Below are 27,978 nucleotides of genomic sequence, written 5' to 3' on the forward strand. Positions count from 1 at the left end.
TGTCTAGAATGAAGAACGAACTAGTGTGTGTCCTGGAAACACTTATTCTATGAAAGTTTATTTGACACATCATCCATTTACAGATATGAGCCCATGTGCTGCACACATGGTGACATGCTTCTTAAAAAACAGTTGTAGATAACCTGAACGGCAAAGAGCAAATTCATCTTCTTTGCAGGACTTGTATGCATATGATTCGGGCTTCTCCATGAGATTGGCATAGAATGAAGGCTTTTGGGGGGGGGATGTGTGAGAATAAACCTTTCCGAGCCAAAGAAATTGTGTTTTGAAAAACTCACTTGCAAGGACGTGGTGTTGTTTCCACTTTGACATTTCTAGGATGTAAAAGGCAGCACTCTGCTTCTGATGCTCTGTTTTGATATATTATCTACCAACCTAGAGAAAAGTTTAGGAGAACAACATTATGTCCCCCTAGGTACCTTAGTGGAATTATCAATGATCAGTATTTGATTTTATTTATTCATTCTGTCCCTTCTCTGATTCAAATTTTTTTATTTTGGGGGGTTTGGGGTTATACCTGGTGATGCTCAGGGGTTGCTCTTGGCTCTATGCTCAGAAATCGTTCCTGGTTTGGGGGACCATATGGGATGCTGGGTGATCAAATCACAGTTCATCCTAGGCCAGCTGCGTGCAAGGCAAATGCCTTACTGCCTCGGCCACTGATTCGAATATTTTTTAACAAGCTTAAATACCTTTATTTTATTTTATTTTATTTGGGGGGCACACACCAGCAGTGCTCAGAGGTTATTCTCTGCTCTTCACTCAGAAATTTCTTCTGACAGGCTCAGGGGACCATGTGGGATACCCAGGTCAGCTGTGTGCAAAGCAAACACCCTACCCGCTGTGCTCCAGCCTCTTATTTGAATTCTATAAGAACAACTTTGCTGGGGCCGGAGAGATAGCATGGAGATAAGGCGTTTGCCTTGCATGCAGAAGGTCGGTGGTTCAAATCCCGGCAGAAGTGATTTCTGAGCATAGAGCCAGGAGTAACCCCTGAGCGCTGCAGGGTATGACCCCCAAAAAAAAAAAAAAAAAAAAAGAACATCTTTGCTCTGACAGAAAAGGACCCTTTTAGAAGCCTCTGGAAAAATCCTTCAACCTTGTCTTTCAGAGAGTAACTGAGTCACGCTGACATATGAAATTAATTCCATGCTTTTGGAGCCCCAGAACCCAGAGTCTAGGCAGGCACAAAGGTGTCCACCCCGTACTTATCCCAAGTGCCTTCCATGTCCTTAGTGCTCTCTTTTGGAGTGGGGTAAAACCCTAGGCCCTATGAGGACAAACTGTTGGTCCATTGCCCCACTTTCAGTGCCAGGTGCAGAGGCCTCATGACTGTCGCTTAGTCGGGAGCAGCATGCACATTTGTGGGGTTTCTAACCCCCATTGGGCAGGTGGCAAACTTTGCCCCAGGGAGCCGCAGCATGGAGGGTTCTGCAGAAGGGGAAGCCTGGGGAAGTTCATGTGACCAGTCCCCTACCAGGAGAGTTCTGGTCTTCGGAGCTCCCTTAGTTTGACTTAGGTTCCTGTTGAGTCTTTGGTCAACTTTCAACTCCCACAGGCTCCTGCTCAAGCAGTGAAATCTTTGGAACTGAGGGGTAAGGAGGTAGGGTGGACAGCTGGGGCTGGGGGCCCCTTACTGCTCCCCTGCCTGTCCACAGTCCTTTAGACATTTAGCTTCTCTTCTGCTACACAAAGGGACCTCTTTGTGCCAGCAGAGCTCGAGGACTTCCTAGGGGAGTGTGCCATGTATGGGCATGCCTGTGTATGGACGTATCCATGTGAGCCCATGTGTGTGTGTATATAGGCATATCCATGTGTGCTTGTGAGTCCGTGTCCTTGCACTAGTAGGGAGCATAGCCCAGCACCTCTCCTAACAGGTGGCATTTGCCCGATACTGTGGTAGAAAAGGGTTCTTGGGTCACCAGGCTTGAGTGACCCATAATGAAAAGTGAGCCTGGACAGACAGGACACTGGTCATGCAGGTAATACCGACGAAGCACCTCCTCTTAGACAGAGTGAGCGTCCTTCTGGAGGTACTGAGCCCTGAAATACCAGGGAGAGAGTCAAGGGAACGGACTCGTGCGGTGCAGTTTGTGTTGGTGGCGGCACCTCGCAGTACCCCTGCCCTGCACTCCGCAGGAACCAATGTGCCTGGCTCTCTTGCCTGGCAGCTAAGCAGCGGGTTTAGCCAGCCTGGAGAGAACTGTGGGAATGGGACCTGGGGTTCTGGCCAGGTTGGGGAAGTCCAGGAAGTGGAGCTCAGCTTAGGAAATCCTATGTTAGCACATGAAGGTCTGGCACGACAAGGGCTTGGCCGGGATGAAACATGCAGCCTGTCCAATGCTGGGCCACACCCCACATGAAATTCAAACAGGATTCAAAAGGGCCTGTCTGTGAAAGCTTCACCATTTTTTCCTCTTAAAGGCCTATTAGGAAAGCTTTGGAAATTCCTTGTCTCATAGGTAAATATCTGCTCTCTCTCTTTCTCAAATCCTCCCATGCATATACCAGGAACAATTTCTCTCTCTCTCTCTCTCTCTCTCTCTCTCTCTCTCTCTTTCTCTCTCTCTCTCTCTCCCCCTCTCTCTCTCCCTCCCTCCCTCTCTCTCTCTCTCTCTCTCTCTCTCTCTCTCTCTCTCTCTCTCCCACTCTCTCTCTCTCCCTCCCATCTCTATACTCTCCTAATGGAACAAGAGAGGGGGGAGCAAGCAAAACCCAACAGCAATTCCAGGCCGACCCCGCATGGGGGGAAGACTGATGTTGCAGATCTGCTCGCGTTTTGATTACATCAATAATTCAAAGAGAGTGCCGTCCACTTAATCTCTTTTATGCCTCTCCACCAGAAAGGATCCTGGTTTTATTCGGAAAGTCCTAAAGCTATCATTTTCTTCAAACTCCTTCTGATATATGTATCTTGTGATGCTTGAAACATTTATGTGTGCTGCTGACCAAATTACATGTAAGCCATTTGCTTTTCAAGGCTGATGAAAACCCACTTCAGGTGGTAGCCATAAGGCAAGATGTTATCTGAGCCAATCTCAAACGCAGCCTGACTGCCTTTTTCCGAACAGACCCTTGACTGGACACGTGTCGCTTGATATTTTATTTTTAGTATGGACTTTCTTTTAAAAAACATGTATGTATAATTTCAGGTGATTGTGACTAAGACTCTCTTGGTTAAGATTAAAATGGAAACTTGAGGCCCAGAGCGATATTACAGCAGGGAGGGTATTTGCCTTGCATGCAGCTGACTTGGGTTTGATCTCCAGCATGCCAGATAGTCCCCGAGCACAGCCAGGAGTGATTTCTGAGAGCAGAGTCAGAAGTAACCCCTGAGCATCGCCAGGTGTGGCCCAAAAATAAAACAGAACAAAAAAAAAAAAAAAAAGCAAAAGTTGAATTTGTTATCTAACTCCTGTGATCTGGTTCACAGTGAAATTTCTCCTGCATCTTAAATTGCACCCAGGACTCAGATAGAATATGACCCATTTGTTAAGGGCAATTTGCATTACCTAGATCTGCATAGATTTCAGTGTGATTCTTCTCTATGCATGCCTTTGTTGAATGTGGTGGGGCTGGACATTCTTTGAGGGGCTGGACTTTGGCCTGGCCTGGATCTATCTGTACTTTTGATGTTGGTGTCATGATTAGCTGAGAGACCTATTCTAAAATGCTCAAACTCTAATCCTCTTGCTGATAGAGAGAGGAGAGCAAGCTTTGAAAGTAGAAATGAGACATGCCATACTTTGGATTGGTATATATTTTATAGCCTACAACATTATTTTAAATATATTTCTCTGTGTCTGAACTCCAAAACTGTTGGAGCACATTTATTAGGTCTGAAACTTCCTACCCTCTCTCTCTACTTATCACTGGAACTATATTCAGAGCCTACAAACCTAAGCTGGTAAACAGATCTGGATCGTTGGGTTCCATGTTGATAGCCGTGGGGTGCATTTAAAGATCATCACTGAACCAGGTGTGTTCAATTAATTGTAAGGTCGAGGATGTTTTTCTGTACCTCCATTCCCAATAAATTGGTTAAGTGTAAATATGGGCCAGTTCTTACAAACCATTGCTCACAGATTTCCTGGGAATCCAAATGTTGAACTTCCACTCCAGACCACTGCTTTTAAATAGAAATTAACATGCAGGGCCATGGTGGTAGCACAGCACAGAAGGTGTTTGCCTTGCATGCATCCAGCCTAGGTTTAATCCTCAGCATCCCTTGAGCCTGCCAAGAGTGATTATTGAGTAATTATTGAGTAACTCAGAAGTAAGCCCGGAGTTTCACTGGATATGGCCAAAAAAAACAAAAAACAAAACAAAACAAAACAAAAAAACAAACCCCAAAACCACCCAACAACAACAAAACAAAAAAATAAAACAAACAAAAACCAAAACAACTAAAACACCACAAAAACACCTCTTATAATCAGAACTCACCCTTCCATTTAAACATTGTAGTACATGGACTCATTTTCATTTTATGCACATAGACAGATCTCTGTGTGCATGTCTGTTCTCTCCTTGCCCACATTTGTTACTTGTTGGATATTTATGGAGGGTTTCTGGCAGAACCACTCAGAAGTATCTTCCAAGTACCAAACTTAACCATCTGATGATGTAGCCAGGACACTCGCTTCAGCCCACTGGGCCAGTTGATTCAAAGAAGCTACAAGTCCCAAATCTTTAGTGGTCTGTGTTTAGTTCAGGCATCCTGGGGCTCTTGGTATAACCAAAAATACCCATTTTCCATAGTTGAGTGCTTTATACAAGTTGGATCTAAGAGCTTCATTTTACTTTTTTCCATTTAGTCTTCACCATGACCCCAAGAGCTGGTGATTATCACCCTGATTTTGCAGAATGGTAGACACTCAACTCTTCTTTCATCAGACACTATAAAGTTGTAGGGAAGCTTTTTAACTCTAGTGGAGCTGAGCTTTAGAGACAGTTCATTCTATTATATTGTTCTTTACATATGAGCATATAATCTTCTTTGAGCATTGCAGATGACCTTATCCAGTTTTTATTGTATGTCCGTGCATATGGATTATTTTCATATGAAAAGTGAGAAGACAAGAGAACCTTTGGCAATGTTGATTTAGTGAATACTGATGAATTCATGCTTCTGTAAGACTTGACTCTTCTTAGGGAGAATAAACACAAGAATCGAAGCATTTTCACTGAAACCACTTGGAGGTGTTTGAAGAGCTAGAAAGTCCTTTCACACTCCAGAGAGATTTGATCCAACTCTCTTTCTAATTAAATACACATCTGCAACCGACATGAGTTTATATATATTAAAAGAGCACACGTATCAATTTCCAGTTGCAGTACACTCCAAATTGGGATTGGAGACAGAAGTTTTAGTAACTGGGTTGAACTTCTGGGAAGTTATGGTTGTTGGATCAGAGTTCATTTGTATCCGAGAGGATCCCACCAGCAATAAACTTTAAGTTAATGCTAACCATTTTAATTTGTATCTTTTAATTGTCGAATCGAATTGCTTTCCAATTTCCAACCGAGTTTAATGGGTATGCAAATTACACAGTCACGAAATCCAGGATAGGAAAGATAGACGGGCATTTTGCAAACATGCTATAATTATTGCTTAATTTTTAAAGGGTCTTTCTCTTCCTGTCAGGGTATTGTTCAATTTCCTGAAACGGAACAGAAGACAACTTTTGGTTAATGATTAGTATAAATCTTGGGCTGGGACTTTAATTGAATACTAACTTGGTGCTTCTCATGAGTGCAAACCAGCTCCCTGGTTCTTTGAGTTAGGCTGTTCTTGGGATATCTGAGTGGAATAATAGTAGAAGATAGTGAAGGAAACGCCTTTGAGAGGACAGAAGGTTGTACATGCTCATCAACTTCCACAGAAAGGGAGAAATAGGGCTGGAGTCATAGCACAGTAAGGATGGCGTTTGCCTTGCATGTGGCCAACCCAGGTTTGATCTCTAGCATCCCATATGGTTCCCTGAGCCTGTCAGGAATAATTTCTAAACTCAGAACCATAAGTAAACCCTGAGGACTTCTGGGTGTGGCCCCCAAACCATCTCTTACAGTCACTGCTCCTAGTTTTTTTTTTTTTTACATGTATAAATGATCAGTTTTTGCACTATAAGAGACAGTATATCAGGAAAAGATGGAATGGTTCTGATAGAACAATGTCAGGATGGAGGAATCTGTTTCCTACTTGGTGGCCAGTGGAGATGGCAGTGCCCATAGGCCTATTGGATTCATCATAGTTTGGTCTCACACACGCTTTTTGCAAATATGTCTTGATATATTGGAGCACATGCACAGCAGTTCTCAGGATTACACCTAGATCTGTGCTCAGGAATGATTCCTAGTGCCCCCCCCCCACAATATGGGGGACCATATTGTCGGTCTGGGGACCAGCTGTGTGCAAGGCCAGCACTTTACACCTCCCACCCACCCACACCTCTCTCCAGCTTTGATTATTTATTTTTGTCCTTGCATAGTTTCTGTTGCTCTAATCCTGCCCCAAACCTCATCTCTACTCCTTTCATGAGTGAGTGAGTTTGCTGGTGCTTTGGAGGGAGTAGTTCTGGTTTTATAAAGGCCCACCCCCCAGAAGTGCTCAAGGACCTATCCAGCTGTGTGAACTAATAGAGAAGTGCTCAGGCCCAACAGAGTTTCCCCCATTGGTCTCTTATCATACTTAAAATCATACTCAGTGGCTCAAACTCTATTTCCTAATAACTCCTCTGCACAAGGAAGCAGCAGTGCATCACAGGGGACCAATGGAGGTGAGCCTGGCAGGACTTCTGCTCAGTCTTATCTAGCCTAGTGGATGGGACTAGGTCACAGTGACAGGAAGACAGAATCTTAGCAAGGTTGGAGGACTCTGGGCCAGGAATCCAAGAAGCCAAAAGCTGAGGGTCTTTCAAGGCTAAGCCAGGCATTCTCTTTCTTTTCAGGAAGCTCCTGGGAGCTCTCTGAGAACATTTACTCTAGTGAAGTTTGGGGTCTCAAGGAGAGGCCCAATGCAGTCTCAGCAATGCAATCTTGTGGATTGCTGATGTATCTTGTGGCCTACTTGTGTCAAAGGGGCTTAGTGTGGATTGGAAGATGCCACTCAGGCTGTTTAGGAAAAGGCTCTACTCCAGCTCCCCAGGAACGCAGCCTGACACAAACACCAGTACTATGCTGAAATGTCAGGCACGTTGCAGAAATATCAGGCACTGGTTCTAACTGGACCAATCACCTCTTGCTTAGTTGGATGCAAAGATGTCAATATGCACCATCAAAGAAACATGAGAAGTCCTGGCATGTATTCTAAGGATTCATTTCTTAAAATTTTATTTTAGGGTGTATAAGGGGGAAAAAAGATATCCACATCCAAGTCTTTATTGTCGGCCCTTGTCCTACTCCACCAAATGATGGAAAGACTTAGTTGGCTTCCAATAATTGGTTGTTGGTCATTAGATTGCTTTCAGTGGCTCAGTGACCTGATATTAAGAGACCTTATCATCAATATATGCCTGATTCTTCTTAAAATTATATACAGTGTTTTCAGCCAAGAAACCACTTTTGTCTTCCACTCAATAGAGCATCTTTTTAAGTCTTAGGCATTGCACACATGCACGCGCGTACACACACACACACACACACACACACACACACACACACACACACACACACACCTATAGGGAAGTTTCTGTCCATATGTCACACAAATTAGGGTCAGGGGGAAAGAAAATCCCAGATGGATTCTGACAGAATTCATCAGCCTGTGTCTAGATTAGATCTGGCCCCCTCAAGAATGACTTGCATGGCAGAGGAATAGAGGGAGGAGAGAAAGGAGGGAGAAGAGGTAGAGAGAGGGAGAGAAAGTGAGGGAGAGAGAGTAGAATGGGGAAGGAGAATGTAGGTCCTGTCATCTCTTGTGATTTAGAAGGAGAGAAGCAGGTCTGTGCAGATTTTAGGACTAGAAATGGGGTGTCTTTTTGGTTTCTAGCTCTTCAAGAATGGAAATTCAGGAACATGCTACTTGAGTGTGTGTTCCCGGCACAATGAGCCGTGCATTCTAATATATTCTCAAGGAATAGAAGCTTTACATTCTCAAGTATATCTGGGGGGTGATGTCTCAGATATCTGTACACCTCAGAGTTGAATGGAGCCCCTCTGAGAGTGCCAGACAGTCTGGGATAAAGATCAACAGCAGCTCCCACCAGTTCTCACCAGGACCACTCAGGATCTGGGATGAGCCCAAAAGCCTAGACTCTGAAGCCCTAAAATGACCAATCCACTCAGTGGGCTGGTCAGTAGTGTATGAAATCTAGTACACATGTTCTCTTTTGGATTGTCTCTCTCTTTCCTAAAACACCCAGACCTGTATCATTGGCTCCAAGCAGTTAGATGGGTTCGGGAGCTTCTTAAAATGAGAAAAATCTCTCCCCACAGAGACACATCCACAGCCCCTCAAGAAGCCCGGCGGCTCACCCCCACCACGGCTGGGAGAATATATTGACCGCACGGTCGGGGCCTATGAGAAGATTGATCCATCCAGCCGCCTCGCATTCACTGTGAAATGGAAGGGATGGGCCGATGCGATCAATGGTCGGATGGCAGTGCCGTGGGAGCAACGCCACATCCAGCTAATCCAATAATGGAGAAGCTGATGTATTGCATATTGGAATCCCACCGTCTGGGCACTTGTCACCATAAAGAATATCCTGCAATTATGGGGAAAAATGGAGCAGCCTGCAGTTGAGCCAATCTAATCAGCCCGATGCCTCGGCCGTCCTTCTGATTAAACCCTAAATTAAGTGGCACTCAGCTCTGTAATCTGCCCTGCATTATGAAAAATAATCCTCCAGCTCCCGTGAAAAGTTTGTATTTTAATCAAAGCAAACGATGAATATGAAAATATTCCTGGGCTATTTGGGTGCCGTTTAAGCTCTGTGAACATGTTTAACAATTTATAAATGGATCTCTTGCCATGGGCTGCCAGGGAGAAGGGCCCAGTACTGTGAGGGGAGGTGCAGGGAGGTCTCCCTTCCTGCTCTCAAAATCAATTAGACTTGAGACTGCACTGGGAACTCATAAGGAGAAAAAAAAAAGAAAGAAAGAAAAGAAAAGAATGCATTCCAAAGGCCCTGGGAGAATTCAAATTTACTTAACTTCTCTAACGGTTTGCCCCAGGCCATCGACTCTTTGCTGTGAAGCACAGTAGCAATCCTGGAGGGTTAAGGTTTAATAAGCTTGTTCACGCATGCGTCCTCATTAAGGTCTGCAGTGCAGCAGGAAGGAGACCATGACAGTTGTTCAGGACCTAGAGGTAACTGCTTCCGGGACATTGAGAGAAACTCCAAGGGCTTCCAGCCCTCTAGCCAGGGCGACTTCCTGTCTAGTCCCTTAGCTTGGGACACACTTGGAGCAGGAAGGTGAACACTGTCCCAATGGAGGTAGTAGGGACTTAGGAACTTAGCTCTGGCTAGAACCTCTGGATAAATGGGTCTCTGTCTCTCTGTCTGTCTCTCCCCTCACGCCTGCCATTCCTTGGAGCTACAATTCCCAGGAACCTGACTCCACATAGTTTTCCCAACCCTCTTTGCTTGCCACCAGCTTAGCAGTACTCTCTTTTGTTCTTCCTGAATCCAATCACAAACAACAGTCAGAGGCAGCCCTTCCAGTTCCATTTAGTTCCTTCTGGCCTCCAGGGAAAGAACAGGTGGGTTCTGGGCCAGCTCTAGGGAATCAACTGTGATTCAGCAGTTTCCTTGTGAAGCCAGTTGAAAGCTTAGATTGTTCCATGGTGGTACCCTGGTCTCTGCCTGTTGGTAAGCACCTGGGTGGCCTTGTTGAACTCTCTTAGCAGGAAGTCTTGTCAGACTCTTAGTGAACAGGCAAGAATAGAGAGAGGGCAACCTGTGGCAATCCCTGTCTTCATCTCTCTCTCTCTCTCTCTCTCTCTCTCTCTCTCTCTCTCTCTCTCTCTCTCTCTCTCTCTCTCTCTCCCGCTGATGTCTGATTCTTCAGGGCTCTCACAGTTCATGTGGTTCTGACTCCAGAAGCCAGTGAGACCCAGCAGAACATCCTGCATCCTTCACGGAGTCCCTCTAGTAGGCTGGCTGGTTGGCTTCACTCTTGGGTTATCTGAACCATAAGAACAATACTGTGTTAGCTCATACAGTTCAACTCCTTCCTTATACATGGATGAACTACGGGAACCAGCCCTGCAGAGAGCCTCCAAATAAAACAAAACAAAATAATCCTAGAGCAGAGAAGCTGTCTTCCTCTTCCACCTGTAGAGCCTCTCAGACCTGGGGGGTTGAGGGGAATATGTGGGATACCCATACCCATGGTCCTAGGAATACTGGAGGGTTTATGGGGCATCACTGTCTTAAAGAACAGAAACTGGAGTCTTTAAGAATGACTGGGCACTTTCTCAGGGGGGGTTCAGCAAGTGGCTGCAATTCTGCACAGGGTCTTCAGAGTTTGGCACTTAAGTGGGGTTCTATCTGCTCAGATCCCTAAGATGAGGACCAGTAAGCATAGTTGAATGGTTAGAGCCCCACACTCTGGTTTTTCATCTCTTCTAGAGAGCAAAAGCTAGGTGCCTAGGGTCAAGAGACAAGATTCACAAGTGGGATTGCAGAAATGAACTCCAGATGAGTGAGGATCAAGATGGTCTTTGGCTCGGCTTGTAAGCAGTGGAATTAAGGGGCAGGATCAGGGTGCAGTGAACTGCATGGGATCTGGATGAATGGAAGGATGGGTCTTTTTTGTGATTTGGCCTCATGCCTAAGAGAACTTGTGATTCTTGTGTCTTGGCTTGGCACTTGCTTATCATTTACCAACCTTAAATCCCCTCACTGGCTCCCCCCTGTTTTTTTTTTTCTCTCTTGCTGAGTGGTAAATATTTCATCATTATTTTTGTCTCTTATTGTCACCCCCTCTGTCTCCTGACATTTGACTTCATCCTTCAGTCTCTCTCTCTTTCTCTGTCTTTCTCTCTCTCTTTTTATGGTTCCGTGTTGCTGTGAGCAGAACTCATTTTTCAAAAGACAGATGGTGGCAACCCTGTTCTCTCTAAATAAAAAAGCAAAACAGCTGTTAAGGTGCAAACAGAGTCGGGACCAGCAAATCGGATCTGCTTGGAGAGCTGGCGAAGGCTCCCTCCAGGGGAGAGGAGCTGTCGAAACAGCATGTGGCCCCGCTAAGGCCCTGTGAGAGGGACAGCAAATAATGGCCCTGCGTGCCTCTCTCTCTCTCCTCTCCCCCTCCCCTGGGTGCCTAGGCAATCTCAGGTTGTGACCCCCTGCTTTCCAATGACTATGAAATGTATCCAGACAGTGAGATCTGTGTTGCCCCCCCCCAATCTTAAACTTGTCACCCCAACACATACCTGTTAAAATACAGCCAGAGACACCTCAATGGGCATCTGCATGGGGCAGAAGTGAGTGGAGCTGTGAAAGTAAAGGGAGTGTTTTTTTATAGATGGCTGCAAATTGCACTTTTCATGAGGCTGGGATCAAGGCACATGGTGGTTGCAGGTGGAAATGAGGGTGGTTCTGTCCCCTGCCTAATATATTCTTGACCTTGGCAAGAGGAATTTTGCTTTCCAGGCCAGGCCATGGCGTTTTTCCTTTTTCCTTTCCACATCTGGTGATAGCTGAGCTTAACCACAAATCTGGGGAGTTAGAACCCCCCAGGAGTGGCTGCATCTCCCAAAACTTTCTTTTTTTTTTTTTTTTTTGGTTTTTGGGTCACACCCGGCAGAGCTCAGGGGTCACTCCTGGCTCTACATTTAGAAATGGCTCCTGGCAGGCTCGGGGGACCATATGGGATGCCAGATTCGAACCACTGTCCTGTATGCAAGGCAAACACCTTACCTGCATACTCTCTCTCCAGCTCCTGCATCTCCCCAAATTTTCTTATCTTTATCCACACACTGACCAATGGGGGGAATTTGAATTTGAGTAAGGCCATGGGGAGGTTTGTGGAGAAAGCCAGTCTGTACTGGCTGGAAGGAAGGTCAGGTGTGCAGAGCGTGTTGATTTGTGAACTCAGGGGCCCTTCTTGGGTGCAGTGGGGACTTCCTCAGCAGCCCTCCCAGAGATTTTCTGCTTACTCAGATGCACCACAATGCCCATAGCTGTAGGCATGATTCTGAAAGGTGGCCCTTTCAGCAGTGTCCCCAGAACCCTGGCACATGTGAAGCTTTTCACACTGGCATCTCCCTCAGGAAATGAGGCTCCATATGCATGTCCTCCTTCCTTCCTTCCAGATGTTTCCACAGCTACAGCACAGCTGACATTTCCAGAGAGACAGGCCCTTGGGGAGAATTCATGGCTGCAGGGCCTGATATAGGTCACCCCTTGAGGTTGTTCATTCTGGAGGTTGCTCTGAGCACATGTGCATATGTGTGTTGGATATATCTGTGAGTGTGGTTGAATGTGTGTGTTGGCTCTCTTGTTGTATCCTGTGTGCTGGGTGTGCTAATTATTGTATGTGTTCTCAGTGCTGGATATTGGGTGTAGAATGGGGAAAATCTCTGAGTGGAGCAGTGAGTATTCATAGCTGTGGGGTGGTTTTTGGTATATTTTGGGTGCTGTGTATATCTTGGATATTAGCACTGGGTGTGGTGTTGATGTGAGTGTACGGTATGCGCGTTGGGTGTGTGTTGTGTATGTATGGCTTGTGAGTTGGGTGTGTGTTGTTTGCGTATGTATGACCTGTGAGTTGGGTGTGTGTTAGTTGGGAATGTATGGTCTGTGAGTTGGGTATACTAGCTGAGTAGCATGGTCTGAGTTGGATGTGGAGTGCGTTGGCATAGGCAAATGCTCTTTGGATTGATATGAAGACATCACAATCAATGTGTTTAAAACCAACTCCTGATCACTAAGTGTGGGGTGACCCAGGTCTTTAGAATATTCTTCAGGTTATTGCTGCTAAACTGTGTTAAGAACTGCCCTGTCTTTGTCTCTCATTATTTTCCCATTTTCTACATTGAAGAAAGCTTTGAAATAATATAATATGCTGCATTTAACCTCATTTCGGTTTTGTTGTTGCTCGGGGAGAACACAGATCTGGGAAGTGTCAATGCTTACGAGCTGAATTTTTGTTTTTGGGCCACACTTGCTGATGCTCTGGGGTTACTCCTGGCTGTGTGCTCTGGAATTCCCTTCTGGCAGTGCTCAGGGGAACATATGAGATGCTGAGGATTGAACCCGGATTGGCTGTGTGCAAGGCAAGCACCCTCCCCACTATAGGAACTCTCTGGCCCAAGGAACCAGAATTTTATATAAAAAGGATGCATGGACTGAGGGTAAAAGAAGAGATAAGAAAAAAAGAGAAGAAAGAATAATCGTTTTTGTTTGTTTTGAACCTCACCTAACTCTGAGCTCAGGGATCACTCCTGGAAGGCTCAGGGGATCATATGTTGTGCCATGGATCGAACCCATGTCAGTCACATGCAAAGCAAGAGCCCTGCAGCCACCCTATCTCTCTGGCCCCTGTAGTAATCTTTTCTTTTGCCATGTTGGATCTTACCAGCCCCTTGGCCCTGATTCAGGTTGGGGATTGGAGCCTCTCAGACCACCCTATGTGAGATGCCAGCTCTGCTTCCAGGTTCACTAATTTATGGGAAGAATGTAAAGACCAGAGGAAGTAGAGAGGAGAGAGAATTGGGTCATAACTTCCATGCCTCCCCACCCTCCTTCCCTTCCTGGGGTGCTGCTTCCAGGCCCTCCAGCCCCCAAGGCCTTCCTTCAGAACCCCTCTGCTCTGCCTCACAGCTTCTGGACAGTTCTATCTCTCCACTCGCCAGGCCTGTTTGTCCCTCTGTCTACTACTTGCTCTTCTTTCTTGTCTCATTCTCCTTCCTCTGAGAAGCATCCCCAGATGCCTTCTTTACCAGGTTTGACACCTTTGGTGTCTTCCTCCTCCTCCAGCACCCATGTTTCTCCTGCCCAATCATTGGTTCCACTATGCTGCCTGCTGGGATGCTTATGGCCATTCAGAACCACCTTCACTGGTCCTGGCTGCAGATGCTCCAAGGGTCAATACCCAGCTCCAGGATATGGGTGGCACATGGTATCAAGGTAGCCCGGGAGATCAGTGGACAGATGCAAAATCAGGCCATGGGTGCTCTGAACCAAGTTCCTGCCAGTCCCACCAGAATAGATCAGGGTGCAGAGGGGGTTCTTGGGGGAACTAATGTCTAAGCTGTGACCCATCTGCTCTCCATTCTGAATATAGGTGTTCAGAATCCCCAAGAGCAAATAGCACACATAGCCCTAGGTGGGAAAGATGGTCTGAGATGGGAAATGTGCCCAAGATCCTGGAAGGAAGCATGGCTCTCTAGAATATTCTCTGGGAGACACTGTTCTCTCTGACCTGCAGGTGAAAATGGCTCTTCTCAGGGATCTGTCTCTCCCACCCCTACCCTGCATACCTGGGTGCCCTCCACCTGGTGACCTTCTTTCTCCTGCATCAGGGATGGCTGCCCCCAGGAGCCTCAGTTCTGGGGGACTATCTGGCTTCATTGGCATCTCCTTCTCCTTTGCTAAAGACACACACACATAGCCTCAGAATCCTTCACCTAGTGTTGACACCATGTGGGTTTCCCCTGAGCCAGGATGTCTACAGGTAACCTGGGCCCAGTGGATATAAAAACCTAAAACATGGACAGGGAGCTGGCACGTGGGCTGTGCGTTGCTTCCCCTGCCAGAGGTGGTACTGATGTCCATCCCCAGCCCAGCCCTAGACCCCAGGGTCTTGCTGATCTCTGTCTTTGCTAATCTCTATCCTAATCTTGAAGAAAACTTTAGGAAGAAGGCCATCAAGCCTGGGAGTCCCTCGCAGCGGGCAGCGAGCTCACTCCTGATGCATTTTAATGACGGGTTTTGTAGTATCTTATTAAAGATGGTAAGAGCATATAATAATCATTTAATAAATATTAATGGAGCTCCAACAAATCGCACCTTAATTTACGGCCTCTGCACCCCTTCCTATCTCACCCCCCACCCATAAAGACTCACCTTGAAGGTTTCTCACAGCGGTAGGCGGCCCTGCCTGACCCTTCAGGCTCTGTGACATGTGCCATTCCCGTACCCTAAGTGATTTTTAAAAATAATAATTCTTGGAGTGCAGTTCAGTGCAATGAAGCTTGATACCCAAAGCAGTCTAAGCAATTATTATTCTGTTTGGGGAACATTAAAGCATAATCTACCATGAATTTATAATCCATAGCTTCTCTCTCAAGCACTTTTTTTTTAAAATAATAGGTGATAATTATGTGGTCTTCTTCAGAAGCTCCCGAAGATGTGGGAGCACCAGGATAGGCAGGGAGGGGGATGATTTCTAGGGAACATGGAAAGTCCACCCTCCCCAAAGTTCCTGATTGAGGATGAAGCATGTCCAGGCTTACTTTCTGCACTTTCTCTGCTCTGAGGCAGGAATGGAGACATCCTGGTCTCTAGGAAGCTGTCCCCTGCCATGGCCTCCTTCTGCAGGCTGACATCTGGGAGATCTTCCCCCCCACCCCCGGCCTGTAAGTCCCAAATTCTAGCAAGCACTCCAAGAATAGGTCGACTTCAAGAATAGCAGAATTTCTTCTGCTTTATAGAGGCAGAAGCATTGGAAAAGCTTGTCTGCAGCCAGACCTGCTTCTGAGCCTTGTCATATGCCCCTCCCAGGAGAAGTGGCAAGCGTGGGAGAGCTGGAGTGGCGTGTGAATCGGTCCTGAAGGATGCTTGGCTTTAGTTGGGGGTGGGGGTGGGGAGGGATCTCTGCCTCTCCTGGGTACCAAGCTGGGTACCTACAGGGGCACCTCTGCACTAAGAGGACTTAGCCAGCAGATGGCGGTGCAGGGATTGGAACAGGAGCCTCCACAGTCCCAGGCCGGGCTGGACCAACCAACCTGGCTGGGCTGCATGCAGAGACCTTCAGAGATGTCAGGACCTCTGGGGAGTCCCAGGTTCGCGTGGGGGGAAAAGCTGACCTAGGAGAAAGTGCAGGTAGAGGGTGCGGTACCTGGGCCTGGAGGGATCCTGTTGGAAGGAGAGAGAGAGAGAGAAAGAGAGAGAGAGAGAGAGAGAGAGAGAGAGAGAGACAGACAGACAGACAGACAGACAGACAGACAGACAAGACAGACAGACAAGACAGACAGACAAGACAGAGACCGAGACAGAGAGACGAGACAGAGAGACAGAGAAGAGAGGAGGGCTGATAGGAGGAAGTGAGAGAAGAAGAAGAGAGAGAATGAAGGACACAGATTTTCAGGAGCCTAAGGGTCTGTCAGGGACCCCTAATCTCTCACATCCTGGTCTGGGAAGATCAATTGTGGGGGACAGGCCCATTGACCCTCATTCCTGGGACCTCCAGCCCCTAGCGCCCCAGATCCTGTTACCCACAGCGAGGAAATAAAGAGCACCTGTTGGCCTACAAGGCACACAGAGAATATTTGTCTGAATATTAATTTTGAATGTAAGACTACCCTAGGGTGATCCCAGAGCACAGACACAAAATTGAAACGCGAGGTTCTCCTCCTCCCTCTGCACCCACCCCAATTCAGGTGCTCTGGGCTGGCCACGCATGAGAATATTTCCCTTCCAAAGGAAAACTGTTGGTTTATTATTATTATTATTATTATTATTCCAATCTGAAGAGCTCTCGGCACTCAGTCATTACTTCCAGCATCTAATTAATACAGATGATGACAAAGCGAACAGCCCGGTGGCCTAGATTCCTTCCCCAATTGCCAACAGTTTGCACGGACGCCTCCTCAGTGCAAGAATGTTCCTGAGTCTGCCCTGACAGGCACAGTTGTTTAAGTTTTGGGGTTTGGATCTCATTACTTGCAGACCAGATGGCCCCTAGACTCCCCTAGCACTCCTTCTAGGAAGCTTTTCAGGGAGAATGTAGCACGTCGCACATGCATGAGGCACATGCATGCACCTACAGTATACACACACACTCATGCACACACAACAGATGGACACACGCATGCGTGCACAATATATATAATGCAACATATACAGGCACAGAACAATGTATGCTCACATGTGTGAATATACATGCACACAGAGACAGACAGACAAACTGACAGACACACACACACACACACACACACACACACACAGTAACAGTAACAAGCAACCCCAGACCCCAATTCCACTAACCAAACCGGAAATTGAGCAAAAACTGTTGTTCCAACCTCCCGGGTTGCAGGATCTTCCCCATCTCTTAAGTGGTGACATTTCAAAATGCACTGAATTTGGGAACCAGAGTGACCTTGGAGGGGCCGGGCACCCATCTTGGTGTCATTGAAGGTATGGTCCTGGTGTCCCTTCCATTCCCCTACACTGCCCCTGAGACCCCATCAGCCATCTATTCCTCTTCTGGAACATCAGTCTTGGGGGGGGGGGGGGAGCAGGTTGCACTCAGTTCAACTCACTTTTGGTTTGTGGTTTTGCTCCCCTGTCTTCTGGGGTGGGCCCTTTCCAGGGTCTTCCTTTATCACATTCGCCATTGTGTGAAACCTGTGGAAGTCTTGGCTGCTTCTCTTTTGGGGGAAGGGTGTTCGGATTTTAGGGTCTCACCAGGTGGCGCTCAGGGGTTACTCCTGGCTCTGTGCTCAAAAATCACTCCATATGTTCAGGGGACCTTTTGGGATGCCGAGGATCGAAACAGGGTCCATCCCGGATCAGCAGCGTGCAAGGCAAACACCCTATTTAGCTGTGCTATCACTCTCAGCTACTTCTTTAAACCTAGATTCTCACCCTGGTGGGCCAGTCCCAGTTGGGTTCCTCCCCTACATATGGGCAAATATTCCTAAGCCGTTGGCTAACAGAAAATCCAAAGGGTCCTCATATTTGGTCCCTTCCTCATGGGGGAAAAGGTTCCATCCAGTCTCCAGGCCTAATTTCTATCTTGGAAGGAGACTTCATGGGGGTTGTTCTGGCTGGTTCCAGGTGATGGATTTGTTCCAGGTCCCTAAAGCTACCAAAGGGGATGATGGATGTGGGCTCCTCAAAAATTCTGGCTCTCCATTCTGCCCTCCTCAGCATGATGTGGAAGACACTCCCTTGGGTGGCCCTCCATTAACACGCTCTTGATATTATCCAGATAAGGCAACAAACTCCCCCCCCCCAGTCTCTGCTGAATCGATTTAATTGAATGCAGATGATCAAATTATCCACTTCTGATAAGATGATCTTTAGACCTGGCCACATCTAATCAGAAAAGGAGGTGACCTCACATAAACAGCATTTCAAGTAGAGCTAACCTTCAGAACCTGCCTGTCCTGGGAGTGGAAGGAAGGTGGGGTGCATGATAATTGCCAGACACCCCCTCTTGCCTTCTCCACTTCTGAGTGTGCAGAGGTGTGGGTGGGGGGGCTGTCACCATGAATTGGAGACCCCATTCTCTGCTCCCTGGAGGTGCCAGAGAATGGTCCACTGGGAAGGGTCCTGGCTACCCCAGTCCCCTCTACTCCTCGGGGTCTTTGTGGGGAGAGCTGTAGAAGTTCTTAAACTTCGAAGGATTTTGGGGTGGGGTTGGGAGGGCAATTAGAGCCCTTGATTGCTTCAGCATCAGAGACAAATCGAAATCATTTCCGTAATAACCACGATTGTTTTCTCCCTCCTCGGCCTCGGTTCACAAAATACCTTATTAAATCTGGAGAAGAAAAATGTGCTCGGGGCCATGGTTTATTATTAGAATAAATAAAAGACACCCCATTTCCCCACCTCATCCCACCCACACCTTGCAGGTTTTTAGAAGGGGGAGCTAGCAAGGTTTGGTTTGCAAAGGTGGTTCTGGGGGTCGGTGGTCTGGGGAGGCTGCAGGAGTTGTGTGGAGTCTGAAAGTAAGACCAGCAGGAGGGTCCTCTAGAGGTGCTCCAGAGATACCTTGTGGGTGTTCCGGTCTCTTGTCCTCACCCTTTGCTGCCCAACACGCTATGGCCCGCATGCCCCAGGGATCTGGGCCATCTGAGTGTTTCATAAGCGGATGTGCTGCAGAGCAAGTGTCTGGAAAAGTGTTTCCTCCTGGGAAAACAGCTCCAAACCACCTGCTAAATGAGGTCTCACTCGGCCTGTGGACACCCCGACTCCCCTGAATCCTGTAATCAGAGCCCAGCATGGAGTTCTGGGGATGGGATTCACATAGCAGAGAGTCTGCCTCCATGGGAGAGGTGGGATGCATGAGGTATCATGTTGGGGACCTCGCCGAAGCAGGACAGTCTTTGCTGATGTCAAGATCTGTAAGCACAGTGCTTAAGTAAATAAATATTATTATTACTATTAGTGTTTGGTTTTTGGGTCACACCTGGTGGTGCTTAGGTGTTATTTCTGGCTCTGTGCTCAGAAGTCACTCCTGGCAGGCACAGGGGACCATATGGGATGCCGGGATTCGAACCACCATCTGTCCTGGATCGGCTGCTTGCAAGGCAAACCCCTACCACTGTGCTATCTCTCCAGCCCAATAAATTATTATTATTTAAAAAAAATCTGCTCAATCAAGGGGCCTGAGTGGGGTACACAGGTGGATCCAGCCTTTGGGTTTACGTCTCCCATTGGCTAAACTCCTTCTCCCCATAACACTCTTCCCTCTCCCCACTCTGAGCTCCCCTTTAAAATCTTTCCACCCCATGGAGAAGAGGAGACCAGTAATAACTGTTGTGTATGTAAATATTTGGGGGGATTACTATGTTGCTCACCCTAATCTGATTAGGTGATTGTGCCCTACCCTAGGGTGTGACCTGGCATTCTGCCCCCACCCTAGGGTAGGACCTGATTCTGCTTCCACCATTGGTTGGTATCTGATCCCACCATTGGGTGGGACCTGACTCTGGACTATAAGAGCAAGGGTCTGTGGAAGGCGAGAGCCTTTGGCTGGCTGGAACTGAATCTGAGTCTTTGGACTTCAGTTTTGTCCATCCGAATAAAGCAAATATTTCCACGAGCCTGATTGTCTGCGAGCTGTTTACCCGCCGTTTCACCTCAGAACCGTGGGCTAGACAGGGTGGCAGACGCGTGCTCCGAGCTGGAAGAAAAGGGCCTCATTCTCCATCCCTCCATAAGTCAACCTCTTCAGGGGCTGACTTGCTACAATAACAACTGTGTGTGTGTGTGCACGCACCTGCCACATGGTACTTGGTGCTTGCAGAAGAGCTGTAGTCATGTTAGATGCAGAGTGACCCCAAAATGCACACATGGCATTGACAACTAGCCCATCCCCTAGTGCTCTGGGGAACACACATACATGAGGACTATGCCTTGTTCCAGAGCTTAAAAAGATCTTCCAGGCAAGATGAGAGGTGTACACAGGGCCCAGTGGGTCTGATTTATGGAGGTGTGAGTGGCTTTCTGGAGGCTCTTCTCTGAATAATTCACAGTTGTCCCTAAAAACGAGAATTTCCGGCACAAGATGATTTCTCAGAAGGATGTGCACACATCTGTCTAGCTGCCGTCTTGTGTTGTCAGATTCTTTCTTTACTCTTTCGCCGAGGGTACGTGTCACAGATTTTCTCTTGTCCTGGATTCTCCCACCCTTGGCAGTGATGCGAGCCATCATGCTGGGGAGGGTTCATGCTCCCCTCTTTTCTACCTTTGGTTGGATAACATCTCTGAGTTTTTTGTTTTGGGACCACACCCGGCAGTGCTCAAGGGATACTCCTTGTTCTATGCTCAGAAATCACTCCTGCAGACTCAGACCTGGGGAACCATATGGGATGCTGGGTATCGAACCTGGGTTGGCCACGTGCAAGGCAAAAGCCCTCCTCACTGTGCTATGATTCTGCATCCCTTGTTTGAAGTCTTTGTCTAGATGCCTCTTCCAACACAAGGGAGCAAACAAAGACCCCCCATTCAATTATCCAGGCTACAGCTGGTGTTTCTCCCTGGACTTGCACCCAAAGTTTGTTGGCTTCTTGGGGAACATCGATTGGGGGTCAGCTGTATGCAGTTGCAAGCACATTAACTATTGCACCCTGTTTCTGATCTCCAGGGTGTAATGTCTCATCTTTCCTTACCTGTGTGTTTTTTTGCCAACGCTGGTTTGAGACCCTGCTCTGATATCTGCATCTCAGTGCCATGGAATTAATTTATTTTTCTCTTGTTGTTAGTGTATATTGGAGCATTCACCTGCTTTATTTAATCAAAAATGACAGTTAATTGACAACAAGAAGCATGTGTATGTGTGTGTGGCTCAGCTTGTTTTCCTACGAGCTCTTTTTGGGAGCAATGGTTCAGAGTCAAAGGGCAGAGAAGTGGGGCAGGGGATAGATAAATCGGGGTTCTGGCTTGTCTGAGATAACAATTCCCGGTTTTGTTTTTGGTTTTGAAGAAAGTTAAAAATAAAAGAAACTTTGGATACAAAAATAAAAAGAGCAAAAAAAAAAACAAAACACATAAAATATACATCACAAGTCAGCACCTAAACCCTCTTCTCCTGTAGGAAAAGTTGGAGAAACTTGCGTTCTCCTGCCAGAGGCTGGAAGTCAGGAGTTTAAAAGAGACAAGAAATCGGAAAAGTGCTTTGTGAATTGTAGACCTGAGTGCAGGGGCCAGTGGGGTGCATGGGAGGGTGGGTGAGACCCAATCTGCCAAGTTGACCCCGAGTTACTGCCTGCTTGTTCTTCCACCTCCCTCCAGCACCCCCTTTTCGTGAATGTTTTTCCTGTCTGGACCATGAACCTTGGGCTTTTTGCTTTCACACATCTTCTAGACTTCTGTGAGAAGCCACTCGTGGGCCTGTTGCTTCTCCTTCTCTGGGGATGACCATGTCTGATTTCATGCACTTACCAGAGTTGCTTTCTCTGAATAATTTAACACTGACCTCGGAACTTGCCCCCTAAGATCCCCTCCTTACTGGACTCAGTGGGCCTGCCAGACCTCTCCAGAACAGTGTGCTGGGACCTAGACTCCACTTGTTGGGTATGTAGGTAACCCACAGTTCCCCATATTCTTGGGGAGAATCTAGGCTCTAGTTCTCCAATCATTAGAGGCAGATTTCTCTGCCCCATGGTAGACAAATTCAGGGCAAGCCTTCTTCCAGGGCCAGGTTTGACTCCCCTGCCTTCCTGGCATCCTCTCTCTCTTTTATTTATTTCTTTTTTTATTTTTGGACCACATTCAGTGGTGCTCAGGGGTTACTCCTGGTTCTGCACTCGGGAATTGCTCCTGGCAAGCTCCAGGAATCTTATGGGATGCCAGGATCAAACTGTGTTGGCCCTGTGGAAGGCAAACGGCTCCCTACTGTGCGCTGGCCTCTGACACCCCTCTTTCTACCCCTTCCCAGACTCACCCTGAACAAGCCAGCCCATGTGCCTGCAGTACACAATGGCAGCTCCATGTGCAGCTATTCAGACTGAAAGGGAAAAATAAAAATGTAAATGCACCATTAATTAATTCTGGGTTTGCTCTGAACCAAAGTGATTAGAAGTAACTCTGCGTTTGCTTTCATGGTGTTTTTCTGCACAGTCGCCTGATTGTTCCTCTCTTTTCTTTTTTCTTTCTCTTTGTAGGTTTCAAGGCAACAGATGAATTGTGAAAGAGAACAGCTCAGGGTAGGTGCCTAGCTTGTAAAAAAAAAAAATGTTTTCTCCATCTCTTTTTGGTGTGATAAGCAGAAACATTTCCTGGTCGCTCCCAAGACACGGGGCTTCTAAATAGCAGGCTTCATCTTAAGACTGGGAGAGTTGAAAATATTTATCCCAGCTAATTTAGTATTGATTGAACTGGTAAATACAGTATATCTTCTTTTGAAGTGCCATTATAGTAGCTATGGATTTTTTGATTTAGATTCGGCAATAAATACTTCTCTTTGGGAATCTGACATTGTCGTCCTCCTTTTATGTCTGACATGAGGTGTGGGTAATGACAAAGGTCAGAGGGAGCACTATCGCCCTCCTCCCAAGGAAGGCCAGCCGGTTTGCTGAGAGGCTCACATGTTTTCTTGGCTGTCAACTGGTGAACAATGAGTATGTCAAGGCCCTTTTGGGGAGCATCCCCAGGCTCACCTAGTTCCTGTATTCTACTGGCCATTTGTGCAGGTAACCCTCTGCCACTGAGGGGGAACCATGAAGAAAACAGGTGCCTGCAGAGGAGCAGAGAGGAGTTTGCTTTGCTGAGCCTGAGAGCTTGGAAGTTAGCTTCTACTTTCCTCGTTGGCTTGAGGATGGCATTTTCATGGCCTTCAAGGAGATCCCACCCCACAGTGTCTTGTTTATTTGAGGCATTTATGTACTGGGTGAATACATGGAAGCTCTGATTGGCTCTTATTAAAGTCAGTCATGGAAATTGGCAATTTTTCCTGGTCTTGTGTGTGTGTGTGTGTGTGTGTGTGTGTGTGTGTGTGTGAGAGAGAGAGAGAGAGAGAGAGAGAGAGAGAGAGAGAGAGAGAGAGAGAGAGAGAGAGAGAGAGAGAGAGAACTGTTGATTTTGGATTGGGGGCTATTGGAGCTCCCAGCGATCTAATAAATCAGAATAATTTATTAAAGCAGTCTAATGCCATTTATCCAGTGCCTTGTAACTTTTCAGAGCATTTACTTGATGCTGGTCTCAGGATGACAATGATTTGTGGAGTTATTTCCATTTGACAATTGCTATTGGCGTCAGGTTTGTGGAAGCAGGCGGTTGCATCCAGCAGTTGTGTGGACTCTGGCTTGCGAGGAGAGGAGCTTTGCCCCTCGCCTGCATATTTATTTGCGGTGGTCACCCAGCATGAGTCTCCCGTGTTAACCTCCTCATCTCTGCCCACTTCACTCCTAATCCCTGTGTCTCCATTAGTTGTGATTCCTGCAGAAACAGCCTTCAAGATGTTTTAAGCTTTGCTGAGCTCTGATTGCTTCTCCCCACAGTCTGAGTTACTGGTTCGCTCTAGTAAATAATGTATTGTGAGTTCAGATTTCTCTTCCTGTTTGCAGGGGGATGTGGCCAGAAGTAGGTCAGAGTGAGGGTGAGGAGGGTGGGTGGAAGGGGGTTTCTGTCTCCAGGATGGACCCCCCACTTCCCTCCCTCCAAACCAAGATAATGCTGAAGTCTCTGTTGCAGAGGAGACTCGGTACAAGAGGGGTGAAGTGGGATTGGTCTGCAGCTGGCGTTGAGGTCGATGCTTTGCAGCAGCGAAGACCTCATCAAGCTGGGTGGGTGAGGTTTAGATCCAACCATGGAACCATATGCTCAGAGAAATCAGTTCCAGCCGGGTGGAGAGAGTGCACAGGAAAACTGACTCCAAGTGTTCACCATTCGATAGCCCATTTACATCATGAAACGTCTCCTAGCATTGAGACCTGGAACATCCCTGGTTCTTTTTGTTTTAATCTGTTTTATTTATTGTTTTGATCCAGCTATGTGCAGGACTGACTCCTGGCTTAATGTTTAGAGTTCACTCTTGGTGGGGGCTCGGTTGGAGGGAGGCACTATGAGATCCAGAAATGGAACCTTGTTTGACTCTATGCCAGCCAAGTGTCCTGCCCACTGTACCATCTCTCCAGCCCCTTGTTGAACATTTGACACTAAAGTCGATTTTTGGATCCAGAGAGAACATATGTAATAGAATGTACCTAAAATATACATTCAGGCTGGACAGTTAGTAAACTGATACTAATGAGATATCCCTTCCACCAGTGCTGAGAGATCTGGTTCCTTCCTGAAACGCAAAGTTCTAGACTCATCTTCTCTCTGGATGTGTTTCCACTTCCTCTTCTGTCTTTTCTCCTCCTTTCTTATATGGTCCCATTCTGTATGAAACCAACCTCTGCTTCCTGAAAGACTTTGATTAAATTAGTTTTATTTTTTTGTGGTTTGTTTGATTGTTTTTGGGCTACACCCAGTGGTACTCAGGGGTTACGATGGCTCTGTGCTCAGGAATCATTCCTGGTGGTGCTTGGGGGACTAGATGGAATGCCAGAGAGTAAAGTCGGGTCAGCCACATGCAAGAAACACCCTCCTCTCCACTGTGCTATTGCTCTGACCCTTGATTATTTTTTAGGGAGAAATTTTGCTTTGCTTTGCTTTTTTTTCTTTGTTTGTTTTTTTTTGGGGGGGGGAGTGGGAAATCACACCTGACAGATGCTTAGGGATCATGGATCTGTGCTCAGGGATCACTCTAGTCAGGGGTCTCAAACTCAATTTACCTGCGGGCTGCAGGAGGCAAAGTCAGGGTGATCCTTGAGTGCAAAGTCAGTAGTAAGCCTTGAACATTAGGGGGTGTGACCCAAACATCCTCTAGGTCAGGGCCACAAAATGTTGTACGGAGGGCCATTTGCAGCCCACAGGCCGCAAGTTTGAGACCCCTGCGTCTAGGTCTAGGTGGTGATGGAGGATCATAAGTAGTGCTGGGATGGAACTGGGTCAGCTGTGTACAAGACAAGCATCTTAACCCCTCTAGTACTATCTCTCTGGCTGAAGAAAGGATTTTTTCCACCCCCAAGGGTTTCTGAAAAGAAATTTGATTCTGATCTGAAATGCGAATGAATAACTTGACAGTCCCATTTCTTTCTTTTTGTTTTCTTAGAAACAATCAGTGGAAAAATAGTGACTGGCATTATTTTCAGGTTCTGCCTAGCAGCCACACTTTTTTAAACTCGATTTTCAATATAGCAAAATGCACTTCCAGATTTGCTCTGTGAGATGATTAGGCCAAACCACACTGACAAGATCTTCAACAGAACATTCTGTTGCATTGTCAGAATTTAGGGATTCAATGGGGAGTTTGAGTGAGGGGGGTGGAGCAATAGTGTAGCAGGGAGGGTGCTGGCCTTGCATGAAACAACCTGAATTCTACCCCCAGTATCCCCTATGGTTTCCCCTCCCCTCATCAGCTAGGAGTGATTCCTGAGCATAGAGCCAAGATTCTGGCATGGCCCAAGAACCAAGTGGTAATTGGGGACCATCTAGAAGGACAACTGGGCACTGAGTAGTGGTCACTGTTCTTTCTGCTTTTATTCTTTTCATTGCAAATCCTAAATTAATTTTTACAAAGCAGACTCAGAGAACTGCTTGTTCTATAACATACTGCAAGGTCTGAAAATGTCTCTAATTAATTTTAATAATTACAAAGTGAGTGTCTTATCAGAATCTTTGACATACAAAAAAAATGAACTTAGGGAAATGGATACCATCATTTCATCTTTGAGAACTTCTCTGATTACAGGATATTATTAAATGCAGGGTACACCTGGGGAAACACCCACAAATCATACCCCTTTTTTTCAGTTCAGATTAGATCCTCTGCTTGTTGTCAAAAAGCAAAATAATAGTTAAAAGATTACCAAGGAGCAGTCTAATACCTGAGCCTAGGGTGGAGATTTCAGGTTCCAAAGACCCTTAATCTTTCTTTCTCTCTTCCAAAATTGTTGTCCCATTTCCCGCATCATCCCTCACCAGGAAGGAAGTGTGAAAGTTAAAGCTTCCTCCAAGCTTTTTGCATTTGACTGGAGCAAAGTCGATCCCAGGATTCTCTCTGCTGACATCTTGTTAGATGTCATCGGCCAATCCCCATGCCAATCACTCCCACTGACCTGGGCTCTCAGTGATTAGCCCCAGTAGCCATGAGCACCTTCTTCAGAAATAGGTACATCATCATCTGAATAGAACTAGCATTTCTTGAAGAGAGGTGACTGTCATTGGTGTAGTTTCTGTTGCTACAAAATAAAACTTAAGTTGCTGCTACTCAAAGTGTTGCAGTTCCTCAACAACTTGAAGTGCTTCCCTACTAAGATGATTGGAGTTTTCTCCACTTACTCAAGATGGTGGGCAGGGCAGGGTGCAAAGTCTTATTTGGTGTTGGCACTCTAGCCCTGGGATTCCATGGCCATCTCTGCCAGATTATGGGGGCCTCTATCTAATGTCTTTGCCTCATAATCTTGGATCTCCAACTATGTGTTTTGCTCTCAGTGATATGGTGCTTTCATTTGCATTCATCGTAACACATCCAAGAGAGAATGGCTGGTGTTAGGCACCGAAGTCAGTGTGTTCAGCCCTTGGGAACAGCCACCTGGCCCTCAGCCAAGTGCACTCAGCATTTGGTACCCACAACCTCATCCTCAGTCCATCCCAAAGAGTTGTCCAATTGCCCCCTAAACCTACTTTTCTTCCCTAAGGATACTCATCAACCATCTCCACCCCACAGAGACACCTTCTTACCTGAGATATGATGGCATTACTTAGTTATCAGTAGGCACATGACACATCTGTCCTGTGTCCCTTGGGATGCTGGTCACTCCACAGATGGCCCTTTATTCCAAGCCTGTGTCACAGATTCTGATGTCCCCATCCTCGATAGTGCACCATGCCCCCTGTCTTTTCTGTGCTCCACTACCCAATTTCCAGGCAGGATCAAACAGGTCCTGACACTGTTGCTGATTGATATCAATAGGCAGGGTGAGGTCAGAGTGGGGTCACAGCCCTCCTGTCAGTACTGACCTCTCAGGTGTCTGGGACTGACAAGGGGCTGAGGGTGGTGGAAAGAAATGGCATGACACATCAGTCGCCTTTTCGCCTTTTGTTTTTCTCAGCAAACAACAAGCTGGAGACAAGTCAGTCTCTACAACTTGGAGATGAGGATCCAATTAATCTCAAGCAGGGGTCCTCAAACTTTTTAAACAGGGGGCCAGTTCACTGTCCCTCAGACCACTGGAGGGTCTGACTCTAGTAAAAACAAAACTTATGAATGAATACTTATGCACACTGCATATCTTATTTTGCAATGAAGAAACAGAACAGATACAAATACAATATGTGGCCTGTGGGCCATAGTTTGAGGACCACTGGCAAGTATTGGGTGAGCAGGGTATGCTGTAGCTGACAGGTGTGTGTCTTGCTGCTTATCCACACAGTTGGTCACAATGGGAGAAAGTGGGCAAAGGCTGTAATCTATAGGGCCAAGTCTGTCTGTGGGTGGGAAGGCTGAGCTGCAGCATAGCTAGTAGATGCTCTGGAAGTCAGCCTGGGTGACTGGGATTCGGTG

General features: G+C 46.8%; 2 protein-coding genes across 7 annotated transcripts in view; one reads left to right on the top strand and one right to left on the bottom strand.

Annotated features, from left to right (window-relative positions):
• The window catches only part of RBFOX1 (RNA binding fox-1 homolog 1), a 986,153-nt gene that overhangs the window by 544,097 nt on the left and 414,078 nt on the right, over positions 1 to 27,978 (top strand). For all 6 annotated transcript variants that reach the window (XM_049768478.1, XM_049768477.1, XM_049768482.1 and 3 more), the window contains one exon: positions 22,532 to 22,573. In XM_049768478.1, the coding sequence (XP_049624435.1) occupies positions 22,547 to 22,573 (27 nt within the window). In that variant the 5' untranslated portion in view covers positions 22,532 to 22,546. The remainder of the gene's footprint in view (positions 1 to 22,531; positions 22,574 to 27,978) is intronic.
• Positions 18,749 to 27,978, bottom strand: part of CARHSP1 (calcium regulated heat stable protein 1) — a 1,067,514-nt gene continuing 1,058,284 nt past the window's right edge. Inside the window, exon 5 of the transcript XR_007492869.1 lies at positions 18,749 to 18,758. The gene's annotated coding sequence lies outside the window, so the exon portion shown is untranslated. The remainder of the gene's footprint in view (positions 18,759 to 27,978) is intronic.

The sequence above is a fragment of the Suncus etruscus genome, chromosome 2, assembly GCF_024139225.1.
Source record: "Suncus etruscus isolate mSunEtr1 chromosome 2, mSunEtr1.pri.cur, whole genome shotgun sequence".
NCBI lineage: Eukaryota > Metazoa > Chordata > Mammalia > Eulipotyphla > Soricidae > Suncus > Suncus etruscus.